The 24,640-nt window shown below is 42.4% G+C and overlaps 1 protein-coding gene across 6 annotated transcripts in view; it reads left to right on the top strand.

The window, feature by feature from the left end:
• patz1 (POZ/BTB and AT hook containing zinc finger 1) overlaps nt 1-24,640 on the top strand; it is a 67,908-nt gene that overhangs the window by 14,982 nt on the left and 28,286 nt on the right. For all 6 annotated transcript variants that reach the window (XM_072243770.1, XM_072243764.1, XM_072243768.1 and 3 more), the window contains exons 2-3: nt 15,348-15,411; nt 15,879-16,050. In XM_072243770.1, coding sequence (XP_072099871.1) covers nt 15,348-15,411; nt 15,879-16,050 — 236 coding nt within the window. The remainder of the gene's footprint in view (nt 1-15,347; nt 15,412-15,878; nt 16,051-24,640) is intronic.

Below are 24,640 nucleotides of genomic sequence, written 5' to 3'. Positions count from 1 at the left end.
AATCAAGGGTCTTCCTTTAAATCCCATTGAATCATAAAAATCATCAAAAGTAAGATTTGGTGCGATAGAATCCATTATGTAAAATACTTCATAAATCAGAGCATCTTGTGTCTCCACAAGAAACTTATTGTTTGGATTTCTGAACATTAATAGAATTTTTCACATTTTATGGACCTTTACTTTCCAAGTTAATTTGCCACATGGAAATTTGTCAATCACCCTGTGAAATTTCTCATGGATTCTATCTGAATTTGGCCTCTGTTTATTCCTAAAAAAATTGACTGATAGTTACTTATAACCTTTGATTAATAAATCACTGGCAGTTCCTGATTCACCTGTTATTTATTTTGAGCTCCTTTTGCATAATTATAAACATGCTTTGTTTTCTGTAATTTTTCATGCATCCTCTTTGTCTTTCTTAATATCTCCATTACACCTTATTAACAATGCAGAGAAATATATTTCTTGCTAATACAGTTCAAACTTCCTGCTTTTGTTTTATCCTACCCTTGATAGCCATCAGGGTCTCAGTTTGGGAGTTCATTGTTTTATTGGGGATGAATTCTTCCAACTTATTTGAAAGGCTCCCACCATACTGATACACATTTCTCTTCAAGTAGCTATTTTCAGACATTTTTGCTATATCACATTCCTTACTTTAATTTTGAACATTATTTTCCATAACTATATTTAACAGTGTTAGGATAGCTGTTTTCAAATATAGATGTTGTCTATATGGACTTCAGTAAGGCCTTTGACAAGGTTCCACACGGAAGGTTAGTTAGGAAAGTTCAATCGTTAGGCATTAATATTGAAGTAGTAAAATGGATTCAGCAGTGGCTGGATGGGAGACGCCAGAGAGTAGTGGTGGATAACTGTGTGTCAGATTGGAGGACGGTGTCTAGTGGTGTGCCTCAGGATCTGTACTGGGTCCAATGTTGTTTGTCATATACATTAATGATCTGGATGATGGGGTAGTAAATTGGATTAGTAAGTATGCAAATGATACTAAGGTAGGTGGAGTTGTGGATAATGAAGCGGGTTTTCAAAGCTTGCAGAGAGATTTAGGCCAGTTAGAAGAGAGGGCTGAAAGATGGCGGATAGAGTTTAATGCTGATAAATGTGAGGTGCTACATTTTGGTAGGACTAATCAAAATAGGACATACATGGTAAATGGTAGGGCATTGAAGAATGCAGTAGAACAGAGGGACCTAGGAATAATGGTGCATAGTTCCCTGAAGGTGGAATCTCATGTGGATAGGGTGGTGAAGAAAGCTTTTGGTCTGCTGGCCTTTATAAATCAGAGCATTGAATATAGGAGTTGGGATGTAATGTTGAAATTGTACAAGGCATTGGTGAGGCCAAATTTGGAGTATTGTGTACAGTTCTGGTCACCGAATTATAAGAAAGATGTCAATAAAATTGAGAGAGTACAGAGGAGATTTACTAAAATGTTGCCTGGGTTTCATCTCCTAAGTTACAGAGAAAGGTTGAACAAGTTAGGTCTTTATTTTCTGGAGCATGGGAGGTTGAGGGGGGACTTGATAGAGGTATTTAAAATTATGGGGGGATTGATTGAGTTGACGTGGATGGGCTTTTTCAATTGAGAGTGGGGGAGATTCAAACAAGAGGACATGAGTTGAGAGTTAAAGGGCGAAAGTTTAGGGGTAACATGATGGGGTACTTCTTTACTCAGAGAGTGGTAGCTGTGTGGAACGAGCTTCCAGCAGAAGTGGTTGAGGCAGATTCGATGTTGTCATTTGAAGTTAAATTGTACAGATATATGGACTGGAAAGGAATGGAGAGTTATGGGCTGAGTGCAGGTCGGTGGGACTAGGTGAGAGTAAGAGTTCGGCACAGACAAGAAGTGCCGAGATGGCTTCTCCACTCAGGCGGTGGTTAGAGTGTGGAATGAGCTACCAGCATAAGTGATGCATGCAAATTTGGTTTCAGTGAAGTTTGGATAGGTACTTGGATAGTAGGAGCATGAAGGGCTGTGGTCCCAGTGCAGGTCAATGAGAGTAGGCAGTTTAAATAGTTTTGACATACACTAGATGGGCCAAAGGGCCTGTTTCTGTTTTGGCATTCTGTAGAATCTGTGACTAAATTACAATGCACCTTCCAGTGGGGATGTTAGCTACAGACAAATTATGTAGAACAACTTTTCTGTTTTGTTGAGGCTCAGCTCCCCTAGAAATGACCTGCTTCTGTATTCTGCATGGTACTTTGCAGAATGCTACCTTTTTGAAATCCAGTTTTTTAATCTTGTCACTATCTCCCTGTAATTTGCCTGTAAGTCATCATTGTCCTTTATTCGTATGGCAAAGGTAACAATATACAAGGTATCCTCTGATAATGTGGCTTCAATGTTTTTTAGTTGGTGACAACATATCACCTTAGGGGGAAAAAAGCAAACTGCCAGAGGTACTTAGCAGGTCAAAGAGTACCTATGGGGGAAAGGAATTTTCCATGTTCCAATAAATTGTTACCCATAGAAGCTGCTCGAACTGCTGAGTTGCTCCAGCATTTTCGTTTGTTGTCCAAATTTCAGCATCTGCAGTTTCATATCTCCATCATGACTTTGTCCAACTCCATACCTGCTCATTGAGTCCCTTATTAATATAGTTCTTTTTGAAAAAGGATCTAGTTCTTTGAAATATTGCAGTATATTGGTAGCTCAGGTTGACTATTTGGAAATTTGGTTGATCCCCAAGCCTGGCAAAATGATTGGAGCTCATGAAGACTGAGAAGGACACCATTTCAACTGGATGACCGCCAGAGATTTGACTCAAGTAAGAAAAAGAAGAGAACGAGAATTTCTCAAAGCATGGTTCTCTACAGAATGATCCATTAATAAACACATCGACATAGATCCAGTATATGACCAAACCTTTATGGAGGAAAGGGAAATGACAACGTCAACAATTACTGAATTGCCAGAAATCTCGGGATCTAGACAGCAAAGCAGTCAGTTCCAATGGACTTCCCTCAAACCTAGCCTGTCAAAATCATCTTCTGCTGAACTGTTCACAATGATTTAAAACAACCAACCAAATCACGACATCTAATCAATATCCATTTCCAAGGATCTGGTTCTTTTTGTTCCACTTAGCTGAGTCAGCCATGATGCTATGGGCTTGACTGTGGCTGTACTGCCCTAAGGAAACTTGGCCCTTTCCAATATTTAGAAATGAATATCTGTGAGTGAGCATTGTGCACTTGGGGAACTTCTGCACAAGTTGTCGTGTGACTATCTCCTGAAACATGTCATCCACCCATCATTTGGCCTTGTGAATATAATGTAGTAATTCCGATGGCCACTGAATTTCCAAAATACAGATCTTCAACTCATCCAACTGGTGACATTTTCTGCCTATGTGCTTATTCAGGATGTAGGAAGAATCTTGGATTTCCCTCATCATACAGGACTTGACCAGACTGAATAAGAACAGACACTACTTGTATGAAGCAATAAGAGTAACAAGATCAAGTCAAGTCAAGTCAAGTCACTTTTTATTGTCATTTCGACCATAGAAAACATAGAAAATAGGTGCAGGAGTAGGCCATTTGGCCCTTCGAGCCTGCACCGCCATTTATTATGATCATGGCTGATCATCCAACTCAGAACCCTGCACCAGCCTTCCCTCCATACCCTCTGATCCCCCTAGCCACAAGGGCCATATCTAACTCCCTCTTAAATATAGCCAATGAACTGGCCTCAACTGTTTCCTGTGGCAGAGAATTCCACAGATTCACCACTCTCTGTGTGAAGAAGTTTTTCCTAATCTCAGTCCTAAAAGGCTTCGCCTTTATCCTCAAACAGTGACCCCTCGTTCTGGACTTCCCCAACATCGGGAACAATCTTCCTGCATCTAGTCTGTCCAATCCCTTTAGGATTTTATACGTTTCAATCAGATCCCCCCTCAATCTTCTAAATTCCAACGAGTACAAGCCTAGTTCATCCAGTCTTTCTTCATATGAAAGTCCTGCCATCCCAGGAATCAATCTGGTGAACCTTCTTTGTACTCCCTCTACGGCAAGGATGTCTTTCCTCAGATTAGGGGACCAAAACTGCATATAATCCTCCAGGTGTGGTCTCACCAAGGCCTTGTGCAACTGCATTAGTACCTCCCTGCTCCTGTACTCGAATCCTCTTGCTATAAATGCCAGCATACCATTCGCCTTTTTCACCACCTGCTGTACCTGCATGCCCACTTTCAATGACTGGTGTATAATGACACCCAGGTCTCGTTGCACCTCCCCTTTTCCTAATCGGCCACCATTCAGGTAATAATCTGTTTTCCTATTTTTGCCACCAAAGTGGATAACTTCACATTTATCCACATTAAATTGCATCTGCCATGAATTTGCCCACTCACCCAACCTATCCAAGTCACCCTGCATCCTCTTAGCATCCTCCTCACAGCTAACACTGCCACCCAGCTTTGTGTCATCCGCAAACTTGGAGATGCTGCATTTAATTCCCTCATCCAAGTCATTAATATATATTGTAAACAACTGGGGTCCCAGCACTGAGCCTTGCGGTACCCCACTAGTCACTGCCTGCCATTCTGAAAAGGTCCCGTTTATTCCCACTCTTTGCTTCCTGTCTGCCAACCAATTCTCTATCCACATCAATACCATACCCCCAATACCACGTGCTTTAAGTTTGCACACTAATCTCCTGTGTGGGACCTTGTCAAAAGCCTTTTGAAAATCCAAATATACCACATCCACTGGTTCTCCCCTATCCACTCTACTAGTTACATCCTCAAAAAATTCTATGAGATTCGTCAGACATGATTTTCCTTTCACAAATCCATGCTGACTTTGTCCGATGATTTCACCGCTTTCCAAATGTGCTGTTATCACATCTTTGATAACTGACTCCAGCAGTTTCCCCACCACCAATGTTAGGCTAACTGGTCTATAATTCCCCGGTTTCTCTCTCCCTCCTTTTTTAAAAAGTGGGGTTACATTAGCTACCCTCCAATCCTCAGGAACTAGTCCAGAATCTAATGAGTTTTGAAAAATGATCACTAATGCATCCACTATTTCTTGGGCTACTTCCTTAAGCACTCTGGGATGCAGACCATCTGACCCTGGGGATTTATCTGCCTTTAATCCCTTCAATTTACCTAACACCACTTCCCTACTAACATGTATTTTGCTCAGTTCCTCCATCTCACTGGACCCTCTGTCCCCTACTATTTCTGGAAGATTATTTATGTCCTCCTTAGTGAAGACAGAACCAAAGTAATTATTCAATTGGTCTGCCATGTCCTTGCTCCCCATAATCAATTCACCTGCTTCTGTCTGTAGGGGACCTACATTTGTCTTTACCAGTCTTTTCCTTTTTACATATCTGTAAAAGCTTTTACAGTCAGTTTTTATGTTCCCTGCCAGTTTTCTCTCATAATCTTTTTTCCCCTTCCTAATTAAGCCCTTTGTCCTCCTCTGCTGAACTCTGAATTTCTCCCATTCCTCAGGTGAGCCACTTTTTCTGGCTAATTTGTATGCTGCTTCTTTGGAATTGATACTATCCCTAATTTCTCTTGTCAGCCACGGGTGCACTACCTTCCTTGATTTATTCTTTTGCCAAACTGGGATGAACAATTGTTGTAGTTCATCCATGCAATCTTTAAATGCTTGCCATTGCATATCCACCGTCAATCCTTCAAGTCTCATTTGCCAGTCTATCTTAGCTAATTCACATCTCATACCTTCAAAGTTACCCCTCTTTAAGTTCAGAACCTTTGTTTCTGAATTAACTATGTCACTCTCCATCTTAATGAAGAATTCCACCATATTATGGTCACTCTTACCCAAGGGGCCTCTCACGACAAGATTGCTAATTAACCCTTCCTCATTGCTCAAAACCTAGTCTAGAATAGCCTGCTCGACATGTTGGTTCCTTGACATGTTGGTTCAAAAAACCATCCCGCATACATTCCAAGAAATCCTCTTCCTCAGCACCCTTACCAATTTGGTTCACCCAATCTATATGTAGATTGAAGTCACCCATTTTAACTGCTGTTCCTTTATTGCACACATTTCTAATTTCCTGTTTAATACCATCCCCGACCTCACTACTACTGTTAGGTGGCCTGTACACAACTCCCACCAGCGTTTTCTGCCCCTTAGTGTTATGCAGCTCTACCCATATCGATTCCACATCTTCCTGGCTTTTGTCCTTCCTTTCTATTGCATTAATCTCCTCTTTAACCAGCAACGCCACCCCACCTCCTTTTCTTTCATGTCTATCCCTCCTGAATATTGAATATCCCTGAACTGCTGGTACAGTACTCAGTAAAAACGAGACAACATTTTTCAGAACCATGGTGCTACATGAAACAATACAAAAACTACACTGAATTACATAAAACAGCACAAAAACTACACTGGACTACAGACCTACCCAGGACTGCATTAAGTGTACAAAACAGTGCAGGCATTATAATAAATAATAAACAAGACAATAGGCACAGTAGAGATACCAGAATCTATTCAGGGTGGTGACTTCAGTGACCATCAAGAATGGTTCTACAGCGCAGTGTCCAAACTGGTCATTGAAAACCCTTGCCAACCAAGTGACGGGAGTCTTCAAGGACATTTTCAACGAGCGGAAGTTCCCATTTACTTCAAAAAGGCAACAATTATGCCAGAGCCTAAGAAGAATAATGTGAGCTGCCTTAATGACTATCACCCGGTAGCAGTCACATCTACAGTGATGAAATGCTTTGAGAAATTGGTCATGATGAGACTGAACTCCTGCCTCAGCAAGGACCTGGACCCTTTGCAATTTGCCTATCACCCCAATAGGTCAACGGCAGTTGCAATCTCAATGGCTCTTCACACGGCCGTAGACCACCTGGACTACAGACACCTGTGTCAGGATGCTGTTCATCAACTATAGCTCAGCATTTAATACCATAATCCTGACTGAGAAGTTGCAGAACCTGGGCCTCTGTACCTCCCTCTGCAATTGGATCCTCGACTTCCTAACCTGAAGGTCACAATCTGTGCAGATTGGTGATAATATCTCCTCACTGACGATCAATACTGGTGCACCTCAGGGGTGTGTGGTTAGCCCACTGTTTTATTCTCTCTATACCCATGACTGTATGGCTGGCATAGCTCTAATACAATCTATAAATTTGCTGATAATACCACCATTATTGGCAGAATCTCAGATGGAGACGAGAGGACATACAGGAGTGAGATGTGCCAACTAGTGGAGTGGTGTCATAACAACAACCTTGCATTCAGTGTCAGTAAGATGAAAGAGCTGATTGTGGACTTCAGGAAAGGTAAGACGAAGGAACACATACCAATCTTCATAGAGGGAACTGAAGTGGAGAAAGTGAACAGTTTCAAGTTCCTAGGTTGCCTCAGAGATCTTGACCTAACCTGGTCCCAACATATCGATGCAGTTATAAAGAAGGCAAGACAGCAACTATACTTCATTAGGAGTTTGAGGAGATTTGGTATGTCAATAATACACTCAAAAACTTCTACAGATGCACTGTGGAGAGCATTCTCACAGGCTGTATCACTGTCTGGTATTGGCGGGATGGGGGGGGCGCGGGGGTGCTACTGCACAGGACCAAAAGAAGCTGCAGAGGGTTGTAAATTTAGTTGGCTCCATCTTGGGTACTAACCTACAAAGTACCCAGGACATCTTCAAGGAGCGGTGTCTCAGAAAGGCAGTGCCCATTATTAAGGACCTTCAGCACCCAGGGCTTGCCCTTTTCTCACTGTTACCATCAGGTAGGAGGCACAGAAGCCTGAAGGCACACACTCAGTGATTCAGGAACAGCCTCTTCCCCTCTGCCATCCGATTTCTAAATGGACTTTGAACCCATGAACACTACCTCACTTTTTTTAGTATACTGTTGTTTTGCACAATTTTTAATCTATTCAATATGTGTATACTATAATTTGATTTATTTAATAGGTATTTTTTAAATTTAGTTTTGTCCTATATGCTATAGGTTTTCTGTGTTTCTATGCTGTGTGCGTTCTATGTTTCTCTATGTATATTACGTATTGCATTGAACTGCTGCTGCCAAGTTAACAAATTTCACAACAAATGCCGGTGACAATAAACCTGATTCTGATTGTAACATGGTCAATAAGCTGACATAAATATTATATCTAAATATATTTAGTGATTTGAATTTATATTCTCCAACTGCCACTGGAATTCATATGCATGTCTCTAGGGCAATGGTCCAGAATGCTGACCGCCAGCCCAGTGACTTAACTGCGATACTACTATCCTGATGAAGAATCTCAGCACAAAACATCAATTCTATTCTTCTCCATAGATGTTGTCTGGTCTGTTGAATTCCTCCAGGATTTTGTGTGTGTTGTTACTATCCTTTGCCTGCGAAAGATTTAATACTTCCCATACTTTACACATCTTTGAAAGATCTTGCCAGGCCTCCTAGTATTCACTCCCCATTCAGGTCAGAGTATGCTTTCTCAGTGTTAGTAGTAAGGCTGTGTGACGTGCCCAGCAGGTTGGATACTGAATGACTAGTGTGGTCTGGCAGTGTATTGCCTTGCATGCAGAGGCAGTGGCATTTGCCTCATCATTAGCTCATCATGGTGCACAGACTTGACAGTTCTGTTTCAGTTCTGGTCCTCCGAACTGGAACATCGAGCAATTAGGTGTCCTTTTTATCTGTTGAGGGAGTTTTCTGCCATCATGCCGGATGCTGTGTACATTCCACACTTGACCACTGTTACAGTTCTGTCAAGACCATTTACTGTGCCATCCCACACCTACACTTGGGCAAATCCAATTATATGGCTGTACTTCTACTCCCAGTGTACAGGCAGAGACTAGGGACTGCAGCACCAGTGGTAAGGTCTGAAAGTGTGGTCAAAGGAAGCAGAAGAGTGCTTACAGGACTACTTTGAATCAATGGACTGTACTATATTCAGGGATTCATCTTCGAATCTAAATTAATATCCCACAATTGTCACAACTTCATCAAAAGATATGTGGATGAGTGTGGTCCTTTGAGAACAATTCGGACATACCCAAACCAAAGGCTGTGGATGAATCATTCTGCTGAGGGCTGGATCTGTGGCATTCAAGACTGGTGACCCTGAACTCTATATGAAGTCCAGGTACGACTTTAGAAGGCTATCTTAAGAGCATGAAAGCAATTTCAGGTGAAGTTAAAGACAGAATTGGATGCACATCAGGTCTGGCAGGGTTTGCAGGCCATTGCTTCCTACAAGGTGAAACCTAACATAAGTGGATGTTATACTTCACTCCAAGATGAGCTCAAGTCTTTTATGCATGCTTTGAAAGGGAGAATAAAACTACAACTGTTCAAATCCCTGGCAAGCCTATGGCCTGACTCAAAGGCCAGTGTCAGGCTCTGAAGATGTACCTGGTAGAACACTGAAAACCTATGCCAACCAGCTGACTGGAGTGTTCAAGGACATCTTCAATCTGTCACTGCTGCAGTCAGGAAAATGCATAACAGGAATGTGGAGGTTGTCTAGGGAGCACTTGCATGGTGTTCCGGATAGGTTTGCCCAGTAGAGGCAGAGAAAGGATGGTAGTGTGAAGGAAGCATGGTTGACATGAGATGTGGAACCTTCTGTCAAGAGGATGAAAGAAACATTCTTGAGGTTCAGCAAGGAAGGATTCGACAGAGCTGTTGAGAGTTACAAGGTAGCCAGAAATGATCTTAAGAATAAACTTATGAGAATTAGAAGGGGAGTTAAGAAGGCCTTGGCAAATAGGATTAAGGAAAACTGTAAGGTGTTCTACACATATGTAAAGATCAGGAGGATGGCTTGTGAGGGTAGGACTGATCAGGGATAAAGAAAAAAATGTGCCTGGAGTTGGAGAAGGTAGGGAAGTCCTCAATGAATACTTTGCTTCAGTGTTCACTAGTGAGAGGAACAGTGACAAATGTAAGGACAGCGTAAAACAAGCTGGTATGCTGGAATATGTTGACATTAAGAAAGAAGATGTGTTGGAACTTCTGTAGGACATTAGGATAGGTAATTCCCTAGGGTCCTATGGGATATACCCCAGGTTACTATGGGAAGAGAGGGAAGAGATTCCTGCATGTTTGGCAATGATTTTGGTATCCTCATTGCCACAGTGGTAGTGCCAGAGGATTGGAGGGTGGCAAATGTTATTCCTTTGTTCAAGACAGATACAGTAGTGATTCCTAGATTGCTAATCATTCAATATTTATTGAAAAGCTGAAGAAACAAACAATATGTGAAATAGAATAAGTATTTGGTTGGCTTTTGAATTAATGGTTGATATCAAAACAGACAATATGTTAAAGATGTGTGTTTATTCCATCAGCACTGAAATGGAGATAAAAATTGAAGACCTGGAAATCAAAAGTAGAGACCCCTTCAAAAGATTGATCAAAACAGAGAAAGGAAGACTTACAGTGGCATGTAAAAGTTTGGGCTCACCTGGTCAAAATTTCTGTTACTGTGAATAGTTCAGTGAGTAGAAGATGAACTGATCTCCAAAAGTCATGAAGTTAAAGATGAAATATTCTTTTCAACATTTTAAACAAGATTAGTGTATTATTTTTGTTTTGTACAATTTTAGAGTGAAAAAAAAGGAAAGGAGCACCATGCAAAAGTTTGGGCATCCTAGGAGATTTGAGCAAGGACATGGCAGACCAATTGAATAACTACTTTGGTTCTGTCTTCACTAAGGAGGACATGAATAATCTTCCCGAAATAGTAGGGGACTGAGGGTCTAGTGAGATGGAGGAACTGAGGGAAATACATGTTAGTAGGGAAGTGGTGTTAGGTAAATTGAAGGGACTGAAGGCAGATAAATCCCCAGGGCCAGATGGTCTGCATCCCAGAGTGCTTAAGGAAGTAGCCCAAGAAATCGTGGACGCATTAGTGATAATTTTTCAAAACTCTTTAGAATCTGGATTAGTTCCTGAGGATTGGAGGGTGGCTAATGTAACCCCGCTTTTTAAAAAAAGGAGTGAGAGAGAAACCGGGGAATTATAGACCGGTAAGCCTGACATCGGTGGTGGGGAAAATGCTAGAGTCAGTTATCAAAGATGTGATAACAGCACATTTGGAAAGCGGTGAAATCATCGGACAAAGTCAGCATGGATTTGTGAAAGGAAAATCATGTCTGACGAATCTTATAGAATTTTTTGAGGATGTAACTAGTAGAGTGGATGGGGAGAACCAGTGGATGTGGTATATTTGGATTTTCAAAAGGCTTTTGACAAGGTCTCACACAGGAGATTAGTGTGCAAACTTAAAGCACACGGGATTGGGGGTATGGTATTGATGTGGATAGAGAATTGGTTGGCAGACAGGAAGCAAAGAGTGGGAATAAACGGGACCTTTTCAGAATGGCAGGCAGTGACTAGTGGGGTACCGCAAGGCTCAGTGCTGAGACCCCAGTTGTTTACAATATAAATGACTTAGACGAGGGAATTAAATGCAGCATCTCCAAGTTTGCGGATGACACGAAGCTGGGCGGCAGTGTTAGCTGTGAGGAGGATGCTAAGAGGATGCAAGGTGACTTGGATAGGTTAGGTGAGTGGGCAAATTCATGGCAGATGCAATTTAATGTGGATAAATGTGAGGTTATCCACTTTGGTGGCAAGAACAGGAAAACAGATTATTATCTGAATGGTGGCCGATTAGGAAAATGGGAGGTGCAACAAGACCTGGGTGTCATTGTACACCAGTCATTGAAAGTGGGCATGCAGGTACAGCAGGCGGTGAAAAAGGCGAATGGTATGTTGGCATTCATAGCAAGAGGTTTCGAGTACAGGAGCCGGGAGGTACTACTGCAGTTGTACAAGGCCTTGGTGAGGCCACACCTGGAGTATTGTGTGCAGTTTTGGTCCCCTAATCTGAGGAAAGACATTCTTGCCATAGAGGGGGTACAAAGAAGGTTCACCAGATTGATTCCTGGGATGGCAGGACTTTCATATGATGAAAGACTGGATCGACTTGGCTTATACTCTCTGGAATTTAGAAGATTGAGGAAGGATCTTATTGAAACGTATAAAATTCTAAAGGGATTGCACAGGCTAGGTGCAGGAAGATTGTTCCCAATGTTGGGGAAGTCCAGAACGAGGGGTCACAGTTTGAGGATAAAGGGGAAGCTTTTAGGACGGAGATGAGGAAAAACTACTTCACACAGAGAGTGGTGAATCTGTGGAATTCTCTGCCACAGGAAACAGTTGAGGCCAGTTCATTGGCTACATTTAAGAGGGAGTTAGATAAGGCCCTTGTGGCTAAAGGGATCGGGGGTATGGAGAGAAGGCAGGTATAGGGTTCTGAGTTGGATGATCAGCCATGATCGTACTGAATGGCGGTGCAGGCTCCAAGGGCCAAATGGCCTACTCCTGCACCTATTTTCTATGTTTCTATGAGCTCTCAGATAACTTTTACCAAGGTCTCAGACCTTAATTAGCTTGTTAGGGCTATGGCTTGTTCACAGTCATCGTTAGGAAAGGCCAGGTGATGTAAATTTCAAAGCTTTATAAATACCCTGACTCCTCAAACCTTGTCCCAACAATCAGCAGCCATGGCCTCCTCTAAGCAGCTGCCTAGCACTATGAAAATTAAAATAAATGATGCCCGCAAAGCAGAAGAAGGCTATAAGAAGATAGCAAAGTGTTTTCAGGTGCCCGTTTCCTCAGTTCATAATGTAATTAAATGGCAGTTAGCAGGATCGGTGGAGGTCAAGTTGAGGTCTGGAAGACCAAGAAAATGTTCCGAGAGAACTGCTCGTAGGATTGCTAGAAAGGCAAATCAAAACCCCCGTTTCACTGCAAAAGACTTTCAGGAAGATTTAACAGACTCTGGAGTGGTGGTGCACTGTTCTACTGTGCGGCGACACCTGCACAAATATGTCCTTCATGGAAGAGTCATCAGAAGAAAACCTTTCCTGTGTCCTCACCACAAAATTCAGCATCAGAAGTTTGCAAAGGAACAAGCCTGATGCATTTTGGAAACAAGTCCTGTGGACTGATGAAGTTAAGATAAAACTTTTTGGCCGCAATGAGCAAAGGTATGTTTGGAGAAAAAAGGGTGCAGAATTTCATGAAAAGAACACCTCTCCAACTGTTAAGCACGGAGGTGGATCAATCATGCTTTGGGCTTGTGTTGCAGCCAGTGGCACGGGGAACATTTCACTGATAGAGGGAAGAATGAATTCAATTAAATACCAGCAAATTCTGGAAGCAGACATCACACCGTCTGTAAAAAAGCCGAAGATGAAAAGAGGATGGCTTCTACAACAGGATAATGATCCTAAACACACCTCAAAATCCACAATGGACTACCTCAAGAGGCGCAAGCTGAAGGTTTTGCCATGGCCCTCACAGTCCCCCGACCTAAACATCATCGAAAATCTGTGGATAGACCTCAAAAGAGCAGCGCATGCAAGACAGCCCAAGAATCTCACAGAACTAGAAGCCTTTTGCAAGGAAAATTAGGCAAAAACCCCCCAAACAAGAATTGAAAGACTTAGCTGTCTACAGAAAGCATTTACAAGCTGCCAAAGGGGGTGTTACTAAGTACTGCCATGCAGGGTGCCCAAACTTTTGCTTTGGGCCCTTTTCCTTTTTTGTTATTTTGAAACTGTAAAAGATGGAAATAAAGAAGTAATCTTGCTTAAAATATTAAAGAAATGTGTCATCTTTAACTTTATGCCGTTTGGAAATCAGTTCATCTTTTACTCACTTAGCTATTAACAGTAACAGAAATTTTGACCAGGAGTGCCGAAACATTTGCATGCCACTGTACATCCACTTTCATCCCAAAGAAGTGAGCAAGTCAAAAGGTTAACTTGTCCTATCATGCTCGTGGTTCTAACCATGTTCAGTGCAGTGTAGCATGGAAGGTGGCCATTGGGGAAACATTTTGAAGGGACGAATTTAAAAGATGAACATATGTGTCAGTCACAGACTAATATTTCCGGCTGTTTTGCCATTTAATATCTCTATTTTTTTTTCCCACTGTTGTTTGTGCTTAGGTAAATAGAATTTGATAGGAATTAAAAGACATTAGAAGACATGTGTAGCCCCCCGGCCAGCCTCAGGGTCGCTCAGCTCGCTGTCGTCTCGGGAAACAGCCTCGGCCCCGCTAAACTGTGTAATAAGTTTATGTAGATGCTGTGTGATGTACCCCACCCCTTCAAATAACAGACACCAGATACGATTAAATGATTTACAGTTTATAGATATTACTGGAACTATATAATTAATAGAGAATAAAATATAAAAGGAAAATAAAATGCGCCACACTTATCAAAGTTCAATCCCTTCGTGCACAAACAGTTGGAACTCAGGACCCTTCTTCTTCACCCTGCGACCCCTCGGACCACCTCGACCGGCCGCCTGGGACGAACAACGGTGGTCGATCAGACGCTCCACATGAGTCTGTCTCCATCTCCTCTCCTCGCTGAACGCCCTGCTCGGAGTCCGACCCCGTTAGCGGACTCACAGCACCTGGTCCATCCTCTGTCTCTCTCTCCCGCCTTCTCCCCAAAACCCAGCGCATACAATATCTTACAGATACACCAAAAACATAACAACTATCGCAATTGGTTCATAACGTCTTCTTATCGGTAATGTGATTGAAACAAACTGCTAGCGGGAAGGACTTTTTCAGCAGTTAACATAACAAAGAAGCCCTCTCAATTATAACATAACAAAGAAGCCATTTTAATTAGACCACACAGTGACATAAAAAAAGAAACCCCTTACACATGTTTAAAAAGCAATGTAGTTTGTTCTGCTAAAGATTTATATTTGTGGATGAATTAAAATATTTCAACCAATCTGTCAGTCTGTCATTCATTTACAGGCTGAAAATGCTGTTAATCCAACCAAGCTCTTTTCCCCTTATTCTCCTGTCAGATTATATTGGCGATTTTATTCGCCGTCTTCCTTAAGGTATCATCTTGAGGGTTGCAATGACTTCTGCAATAGAATCATTCAAAGTCTCTAAAACAGCAAGGGAAGTGAGTGCATGGTGGCATCATCTGGACTGAATGTATTATTATTAATTCCATAAATGTCATTGAGTTTCCAATTTTCTACCCAATAAGAGTGACAACATTGGAAGAGTTTCACCACACTGAATGCAACAGTTTAAGGAAATATCTTATTCACTAGCTTCTTGTGAAAATAGGAATAAATCTAGCCTTCTCAGTGTCATTCATGTTCCAAAAATTGATAACCTTCCTTTAAAAACTAAAATTTAGTCTACATCCAGAGATGGTTTATTCTTCTAAAGATGTGTGTGTGCAGTCTTACATTTTCATGCTTAGCTGACATTCCCATTTATTTTTCCAGACCGGATCACTTGAATGGCCACATTAAGCAAGTGCACACAGCAGAGAGGCCCTTTAAATGTCAGGTGAGTTGGTGCTTCAATAATATGCATCATCCAAGATAATAATAATTTAGAGTAACTCCATACCTCTCTCCAAAGCACGTGATGTCCCTCCAACACTGAAACTTGCAGCTGGATTTGATAATGGAGATCTTTGTAAAATGTCTAATTTATCTCCACTCGATAGATCCATATTCACATTTTTCTATGGGAGATTCTGCAGAAAAGCCTAATGCAGAAATTCCAACTCATAATAGTGTCCCTTACTCAGAGATATATTTGCTTTCCCAACTCCACGTGATGCTGAGGCCACTTTCTTAGGAATGAAAGTCTATTTTTCAGTCCATTCTGGTGGAGAACTTATGAAAAGTATTAAAGGACATTGTTGTACCTGTTTGATCTCTACAGGTTGGTTTGAAATTAAACTCTTCTGTCGATAGTGTCAATTTAGTTGTCCGAACAGTTAACTTACTGTCGATGTGTTCTTACAGACCTGTGAGGCTTCCTTTGCTACCAAAGATCGTCTTCGCTCTCACCTGACATGTCATGAAGAGAAAGTTCCCTGTCAGGTGTGCGGGAAATACCTACGTGCAGCCTATATGACTGATCACATCAAAAAACACAATGAAGGACCAAATAACATCTGCAACATTTGTAACAAAGGTACTTTCTAAACATTAAGTTAAAGGCACCAAATTATTGATTTTATAAAGGGAAGTCTAAGTTGCTATCCTCTTCTTCAATTGGAGATTATGGCTGTAGAAATTCAAATTCTACTTAACTGATGTACCTGGTTGGGTTGAAGTTTTTTAGATTAAAGGATGGCACTAATGTTCATGATTTTACAACATGGCTTAAGAACATGAATGGTTCTTGTTTTTGAAATAAGGACAGAAGCAATAGATGGTTTTGTGGCAGAAATGTTGTCATCAACATTCAATTAATTAGGTTAATGTGCCATAAGTTTGAACTGTTTTAGAAATGCATGTTGTACTTCATAGTGGCACATATGCAAAGTATCTGTCACACTTTAAGCCCAAATGTATTTAGAGATTATTGAATGACTGAAAAAGTGGCAACTCATTGACAAGTGTAACCCCAGGTGTCAATTCAATAATAAAAAGGGAAAATAAAGTGAATTTTTCTTCAAAAATATGTTCGGAAAATGCATATTGCTATGGCATTAAAATGTTTATATATTTTAATTTTCAAAATGTGAGGGGAAAAACTAAATCAATAAATGTACCACTGATAAAATTATTGCAGGATTATCTTGGTAGCTTCCTCCATTTTCCAAGTGGCATAGATATTTCCTCCTCCCTCATGTCCCTGCCCCATCCAGGAGTTTTTCTTCTATTTTTTCTGGATGTTGACTTTGTGTTAAACATTTGATCCATGTTCTCTGCAACATAATAAAGCGGGTCAGCGAATTTTTGAAACTATTTTCAGACAATGCCAATGAACCGTTTCCTTCCTTAATGTCCAGCATACCAGCAAGTTTCTAGTGTACCCTTTAATAGAGGTGATTAAGAGTAGACCCCAAGACCATAAGACATAGGAGCAGAATTAGGCCATTCAGCCTATTGAGTCTGCTTTATTATCCCTTTCAATCCCATTCTTCTGCCTTCTCTCTGTAACCTTTGACACTCTGACTAATTAAGAGGCTATCAACCTCTGCTTTAAATGTTCTCAATGACTTGGCCTCCATAGCCATCTGTGGAAATGAATTCCACAGATTCACTAACAAGAGAAAATCTGCAAATGCTGGAAGTCCAAGCAACACACAAAATGCTGGAGGAACTCAGCAGGCCAGGCAGCATCTATGGAAAAAAAGTACAGTTGACATTTCGGGACTGGCAAGGGATTTTGGCCCGAAATGTCGACTGTACTTTTTTCCATAGATTGCTGCCTGGGCTGCTGAGTTCCTCCAGCAGTTTACGTGTGTTCCACTGATTCACTACCTTCGAGCTAAAGAAATTCCTCCTCATCTATTTTCTAAATGGACATCCCTCTATTCTGATGTGCCCTCTGGCCTTAGACTCACCTTCTCTTATCTAGAACTTTCAGTATATGATAGTTTCAATTGCATATCCCCTCATTCTTCGACAGTCCATCAAGTACAGGCCCAGTCATCAAATATTCCAAATATGTTGACATTTTCATTCTCACAGTCATTCTCATGAGTCTCCTGTAGATCCTCTCCAATTAAGTTAGGCTAATTGGCCTGTAATTTCCTTTCTTCTGCCTCCCTCCCTTAAAGACTGGAGTGACATTTGCAATTTTCCGGTTTTCCAGAACTATGCCAGAATCTAGTGATTCTTGAAGGATAATTGCTAATACCTCAACAATCTCTTCACTTTCAGAACCCTGGGGTGTAATCCATCTGGTCCATCTGACTTATCTACCTTCAGAGCTTTCAGCTTCCCAAGCACCTTCTCCTTAGTAATACTAACTACACTCACTTCTGCCCCTTGACATTCTCAAATTTCTGGCATTTTGCTAGTGTCTTCCACAATGAAAACTGATGTAATAGACTTATTAAGTTCTGCTATTTCTTGCCCCCCCCCCCCACCCATTACTACCTCTGCAGCATCATTTTCCATTGGTCCAATATCAACTCTCACCTCTCTTTTACTTTGTATATCTGAAAAATGTCTTGGTATCTTTTATATTATTGGCTAAATTACCTTCATATTTCATCTTTTCCTTCCTTATGGTTTTCTTAGTTTCCTTCTTTTGGTTTTTACAAGCTTCCCAATCCTCTAACTTCCCAATAGTTTTTTTCTATGTTATATGCCCTCTCTTGCTTTTACACTGTTTATGATTTCCCTGTCAGCCACAGTTATCCAAATATTTCATCTTCAGGATGTATCTATCCTGCGCCTTTCGAATTGCCCCAGAAACGCTAGCCATTACTGTTCTTCTCTCATTCTTGATGGTGTTCCCTTTCAATCAACTTTGTCAAGCTCCTCTCTCATGACTCTAATTCCCTTTACTTCACTTAAAGACTGATACATCTGACTTTGGCTTCTCCCACTCAAACTGCAGTGTGAATTCTATCATATTATGATCACTGACACCTAAGAATTCCTTTACCTTAAGTTCCCTAATCAAATCTGTTTTATTACACAACCATTCCAGAATTGCCATTCCCCTGGAGGTATAGTGGCTATTAGGTGGCCTGTATATCACTCCTATCAGTGTCTTTTTACCCTTGAAATTTTTTAACTCTACCCACAAGAATCTTACTTAATGTTTCAACCACAACTCAGTAATGTCCACAATATCATACCTGCTGATCTCTAACTGCACTACAAGATCATCTGTCGTATTCAGTATACTGTGTGTATTCAAATATAATACGTTAGGTCCTGTATTAATTATTCTTTTTAATTTTGCTCCCATGTTGCAATTCAACTCATCCCACTGACTGCAATTTTGCCCTATCATCTGCCAGTCCTTCCTCACAGTCTCACTACATATTGCATCTACTTGTATACAAACTGCCCCATACTCAGACTTACCACTCTGGTTCCCATTCCCCTGCCAAATTAGTTTAAGACCTCCCCAGCAGCTCAAGCATACCTACCTGCAAGGATATTGGTCCCCCTCGAGGTCTGTAACTCATCCTTTTGTACAAATCATACCTTCTCTGAGACGAGAGCCAAATGATCCAACAATCTGAAACCCTGTCCCCTGTACCAAATCCTCGGCCAAGCATTCAGCTGCCAACTCATCATATTTTTACTCCACTGGCACATGGCACAGGCATCAATCCTGGCACCTGAGTGGCAAAATGCCATCTGGGTTGACTTTACATGTCCACAGTCTGCTGCTCTGAAATCTCCTATCACTACTATACTCCTCTTCTTCCCCCTTCCCTTCTGAACCACAGAGCTAGACTCGGTGCCGGAGACCTGGTTGCTGCGACTTCTCACTTGTAGGCACCCTCTACCCCTGCCCCCGCCCTGTGGTATACTTATTATTTAGGGGACGCTGCACCTGGCTATCTATTCCCTTTTCCTCTCCTGACAGTCACCTAGATACCTGCCTCCGCTGGAATTTCTCCCTGTAGCTCCTATCTATCACCACCTCATTCATGAGCTGAAGGTCATCAAGATGCAACTCCTTTTCCTTAACACGGTCTCTAAGGAGCTATAACTCAATGCACTTTGTGCAGGTGTAGTTATCAGGGAGACTGGAGGTCTTCCAGTGTTTCCACGTCTCACACAGAGAAAATACCACTAACTCTGGACTTATTCTCAGTGCGCTAGTTATGTACTCATAGACAAAGGAAGAGAGAAAATAAAATTACTGGGAACTGATTTAGAATCTCCACCTGTTCTTTCCAAGGCCGTTCAGCCAAAGCTTCTCATTCTAACACTCCAACAATGGCTCCTCTCTTACACCTCCCTTCTTTTTATTGGCTCAAATAAAACTCAGTTCTGACAAGATTTGTTCATCTCAAATGGCTCCCATCTTGCAACAATGTCTCTCACTCTCACTTGCTGCTTCAAAGTATGGTTCACTACCGCTGAGACTTGTTCTTTTCAAATAGCTCCTGCCTTGCAAACCTCATTGATCTTTATCCACCCTATAACCAGATAATCATATAACAATTACGGCACGGAAACAGGCCATCTCGGCCCTTCTAGTCAGTGCCGAACTCTTACTCTCACCTAGTCCCACCGCCCAGCACTCGGCCCATAACCCTCCACTCCTTTCCTGTCCATATAGCTGTCCAATTTAACTTTAAACAACAACATCGAACCTGCCTCAACCACTTCTGCTGGAAGCTCGTTCCACACAGCTACCACTTGCTGAGTAAAGAAGTTCCCCCTCATGTTACCCCTAAACTTTTGCCCTTTAACTCTCAACTTATGTCCTCTTGTTTGAATCTCCCCCACTCTCAATGGAAAAAGCCTATCCACGTCAACTCTATCTATCCCCCTTATAATTTTAAATACCTCTATCAAGTCCCCCCTCAACCTTCTACGTTCCAAAGAATAAAGACGCAACTTGTTCAACCCTTCTCTGTAACTTAGGTGATGAAACTCAGGTAACGTTCTAGTAAATCTTCTCTGTACTCTCTCTATTTTGTTGACATCTTTCCTATAATTCGGTGACCAAAGATTCCACCTTTGGGGAACTATGCACCATTATTCCTAGAATTCTTCAATGCCCTACCATTTACCATGTATGTTCTATTTTGATTAGTCCTACCAAAATGTAGCACCTCACATTTTTCAGCATTAAACTCCATCTGCCATCTTTCAGCCCACTCTTCTAACTGGCCTAAATCTCTCTGCATGCTTTGAAAACCTACTTCATTATCCAGAACTCCACCTATCTTAGTATCATCTGCATACTTACTCATCTGATTTGCCACCCCATCATCCAGATCATTAATATATATGACAAACAACACTGGACCCAGTACAGATCCCTGAGGCACACCACAAGTCACCGTCCTCCAATCTGTCAAACAGTTACCCACCACTACTCTCTGGCGTCTCCCATCCAGCCACTGCTGAATCCATTTTAATACTTCAATATTAATACCTAAAGATTGAACCTTCCTAACTAACCTTCCGTGTGGAACCTTGTCAAAGGTCTTACTCAAGTCCATATAGACAACATCCACCGCTTTACCCTTGTCAACTTTCCTAGTAACCTCTTCAAATAATTCAATAAGATTTGTCAAACATGACCTTCCACGGACAAATCCGCGTTGACTGTTCCTAATCAGACCCTGTCTTTCCAGATAATTATATATACCATCTCTAAGAATACTTTCCATCAATTTACCCACCACTGACGTCAAACTTACAGGCCGATAATTGCTAGGTTTACTCTTGGAGCCCTTTTTAAACAATGGAGCCACGTGAGCAATACGCCAATCCTCCAGCACCATCCCCGTTTCTAATGACATTTGAAATATTTCTGTCAGAGCCCCTGCTATTTCCACACTAACTTCCCTCAAGGTCCTAGGGAATATCCTGTCAGGACCCAGAGACTTATCCACTTTTATATTCCTTGAAAGCGCCAGTACTTCCTCTTCTTTAATCATCATAGTTTCCTTAACTTCCCTACCTGTTTCCCTTATCTTACACAATTCAATATCCTCCTTCTTAGTGAATACCGAAGAAAAGAAATTATTCGGAATCTCCCCCATCTCTTTTGGCTCCGCACATAGCCGTCCACTCTGATTCTCTAAGGGACCAATTTTATCTCTCACTATCCTTTTGCTATTAATATAACTGTAGAAACCCTTTGGATTTATTTTCACTTTACTTGCTAAAGCAGCCTTGTACCTTCTTTTAGCTTTTCTAATTTCTTTCTTAAGATTCTTTTTACATTCTTTATATTCCTCAAGCACTTCATTTACTCCATGCTGCCTATATTTATTGTAGATATCTCTTTTTCCGAACCAAGTTTCCAATCTCCCTTGAAAACCATGGCTCTCTCAAACTTTTAACCTTTCCTATCAATCTAACAGGAACATAAAAATTCTGAAAGCTCTGCTCTCCACTCCCTCCGCACTAATCCTAACCTTACTATAAAACCCGCCGATAAGGGGGATGCTGTTGTAGTCTGGCGTACTGACCTCTACCTTGCCGAAACACAGCGACAACTCGCGGATACCTCCTCTTATTTACCCCTCGATTGTGACCCCACTAAGGAGCACCAGGCCATTGTCTCCCTCACCATCACCGACTTTATCCTCTCAGGGTATCTCCCATCCACTGCTACCAACCTTATAGTTCCCACACCTCGCACTTCCCGTTTCTACCTCCTACCCAAGATCCACAAACCTGTCTGTCCTGGCAGACCTATTGTCTCAGCTTGCTCCTGCCCCACCGAACTCGTTTCTGCATACCTCGACACGGTTTTATCCCCCCTTGTTCAATCCTTCCTACCTATGTTCGTGATACTTCTCACGCTCTTAAACTTTTTGATGATTTTAAGTTCCCTGGCCCCCACTTTATTTTCACCATGGATGTCCAGTCCCTATATACTTCCATCCCCCATCAGGAAGGTCTCAAAGCTCTCTGCTTCTTGTTGGATTCCAGACCTAATCAGTTCCCCTCTACCACCACTGTGCTCCGTCTAGCGGAATTAGTCCTTACTCTTAATAATTTCTCCTTTGGCTCCTCCCACTTCCTCCGAACTAAAGGTGTAGCTGCGGGCACCTGCATGGGTCCGAGCTATGCCTGCCTTTTTGTTCGCTTTGTGGAACAATCTATGTTCCGAACCTATTCTGGTATCTGTCCCCCACTTTTCCTTCGCTACATCGACAACTGCATTGGCGCTGCTTCCTGCACGCATGCTGAGCTCGTTGACTTTATTAACTTTGCCTCCAACTTTCACCCTACCCTCAAGTTTACCTGGTCCATTTCCGACACCTCCCTCCCCTTTCTAGATCTTTCTGTCTCTATCTCTGGAGACAGCTTATCTACTGATGTCTACTATAAGCCTACTGACTCTCACAGCTATCTGGACTATTCCTCTTCTCACCCTGTCTCTTGCAAAAATGCCATCCCCTTCTCGCAATTCCTCCGTTTTCACCGCATCTGCTCTCAGGATGAAGTTTCTCATTCCAGGACGAGGGAGATGTCCTCCTTTTTAAAGAAAGGGGCTACCCTTCCTCCACCATCAACTCTGTTCTCAAACGCATCTCCCCCATTTCACACACATCTGCTCTCACTCCATCCTCCCGCCACCCCACTAGGAATAGGGTTCCTCTGGTCCTCAGCTACCACCCCACCAGCCTCCGGGTCCAACATATTATTCTCCGTAACTTCCGCCACCTCCAACGGGATCCCACCACTAAGCACATCATTCCCTCCCCCTCCTCTCTCTGCTTTCCGCAGGGATCGCTCCCTACGCGACTCCCTTGTCCATTCGTTCCCCCTCCCCATCCCTCCCCACTGATCTCCCTCCTGGTACTCATCCTTGTAAGCGGAACAAGTGCTACACATGCCCTTACACTTCCTTCCTTACCACCATTCAGGGCCCCAGACAGTCCTTCCAGGTGAGGCAACATTTCACCTGTGAGTCGGCTGGGGTGATATACTGCATCCAGTGCTCCCGATGTGGCCTTCTATATATTGGCGAGACCCGACGCAGACTGGGAGATCATTTTGCTGAACACCTACGCTCTGTCAGCCAGAGAAAGCAGGATCTCCCAGTGGCCACACATTTTAATTCCACATCCCATTCCCATCCTGACATGTCTATCCACGGCCTCCTCTACTGTAAAGATGAAGCCACACTCAGTTTGGAGGAACAACACCTTATATTCCGTCTGGGTAGTCTCCAACCTGATGGCATGAACATTGACTTCTCTAACTTCTGCTAATGCCCCACTTCCCCCTCGTACCCCATCCGTTATTTATATACACCCATTCTTTCTCTCACTCTCCTTTTTCTCCCTCCATCCCTCTGACTATACCTCTTGCCCATCCTCTGGGTTTTTCACCCCCCTCCTCCTTTTTCCTTCTCCCTGGACCTCCTGTCCCATGATCCTCTCATATCCCTTTTGCCAATCACCTGTCCAGCTCTTGGCTCCATCCCTCCCCCTCCTGTCTTCTCCAATGATTTTGGATCTCCCCCTCCCCCTCCCACTTTCAAATCTCTTACTAGCTCTTCCTTCAGTTAGTCCTGACGAAGGGTCCCGGCCTGAAACGTCAACTGTACTTCTTCCTAGAGATGCTGCCTGACCTGCTGCGTTCACCAGCAACTTTGTGTGTTGGTTGAAGGAGCTGGTGGTGGACCTGAGGAGGGCTAAGGCACTGGTAACCATCCAGGGGGTCAGTGTGGACATGGTGGAGGATTGCAAATACCTGGGGGTACGAATTGACAATAAACTGGACTGGTCAATGATCACTGAGGCTGTCTACAAGAAGGGTCAGAGCTGTCTCTATTTCCTGAGGAGACTGAGGTCCTTTAACATCTGTCGGACGATGCTGAGGATGTTCTACGAGTCTGTGGTGGCCAGTGCGATCATGTTTGCTGTTGTCTGCTGGGGCAGCAGGCTGAGGGTAGCAGACACCAACAGAATCAACAAACTCATTCATAAGGCCAGTGATGTTGTGGGGATGGAACTGGACTCTCTGACGGTGGTGTCTGAAAAGAGGATGCTGTCCAAGTTGCATGCCATCTTGGACAATGTCTCCCATCCACTACATAATGTACTGGTCGGGCACAGGAGTACATTCAGCCAGAGACTCATTCCACCGAGATGCAACAC

This window comes from Mobula birostris, chromosome 25, assembly GCF_030028105.1.
Source record: "Mobula birostris isolate sMobBir1 chromosome 25, sMobBir1.hap1, whole genome shotgun sequence".
Taxonomy (NCBI): domain Eukaryota; kingdom Metazoa; phylum Chordata; class Chondrichthyes; order Myliobatiformes; family Myliobatidae; genus Mobula; species Mobula birostris.
The sequence above is the reverse complement of the archived record's forward strand: the minus strand, read 5'-3'. Positions and strand labels throughout refer to the sequence as shown.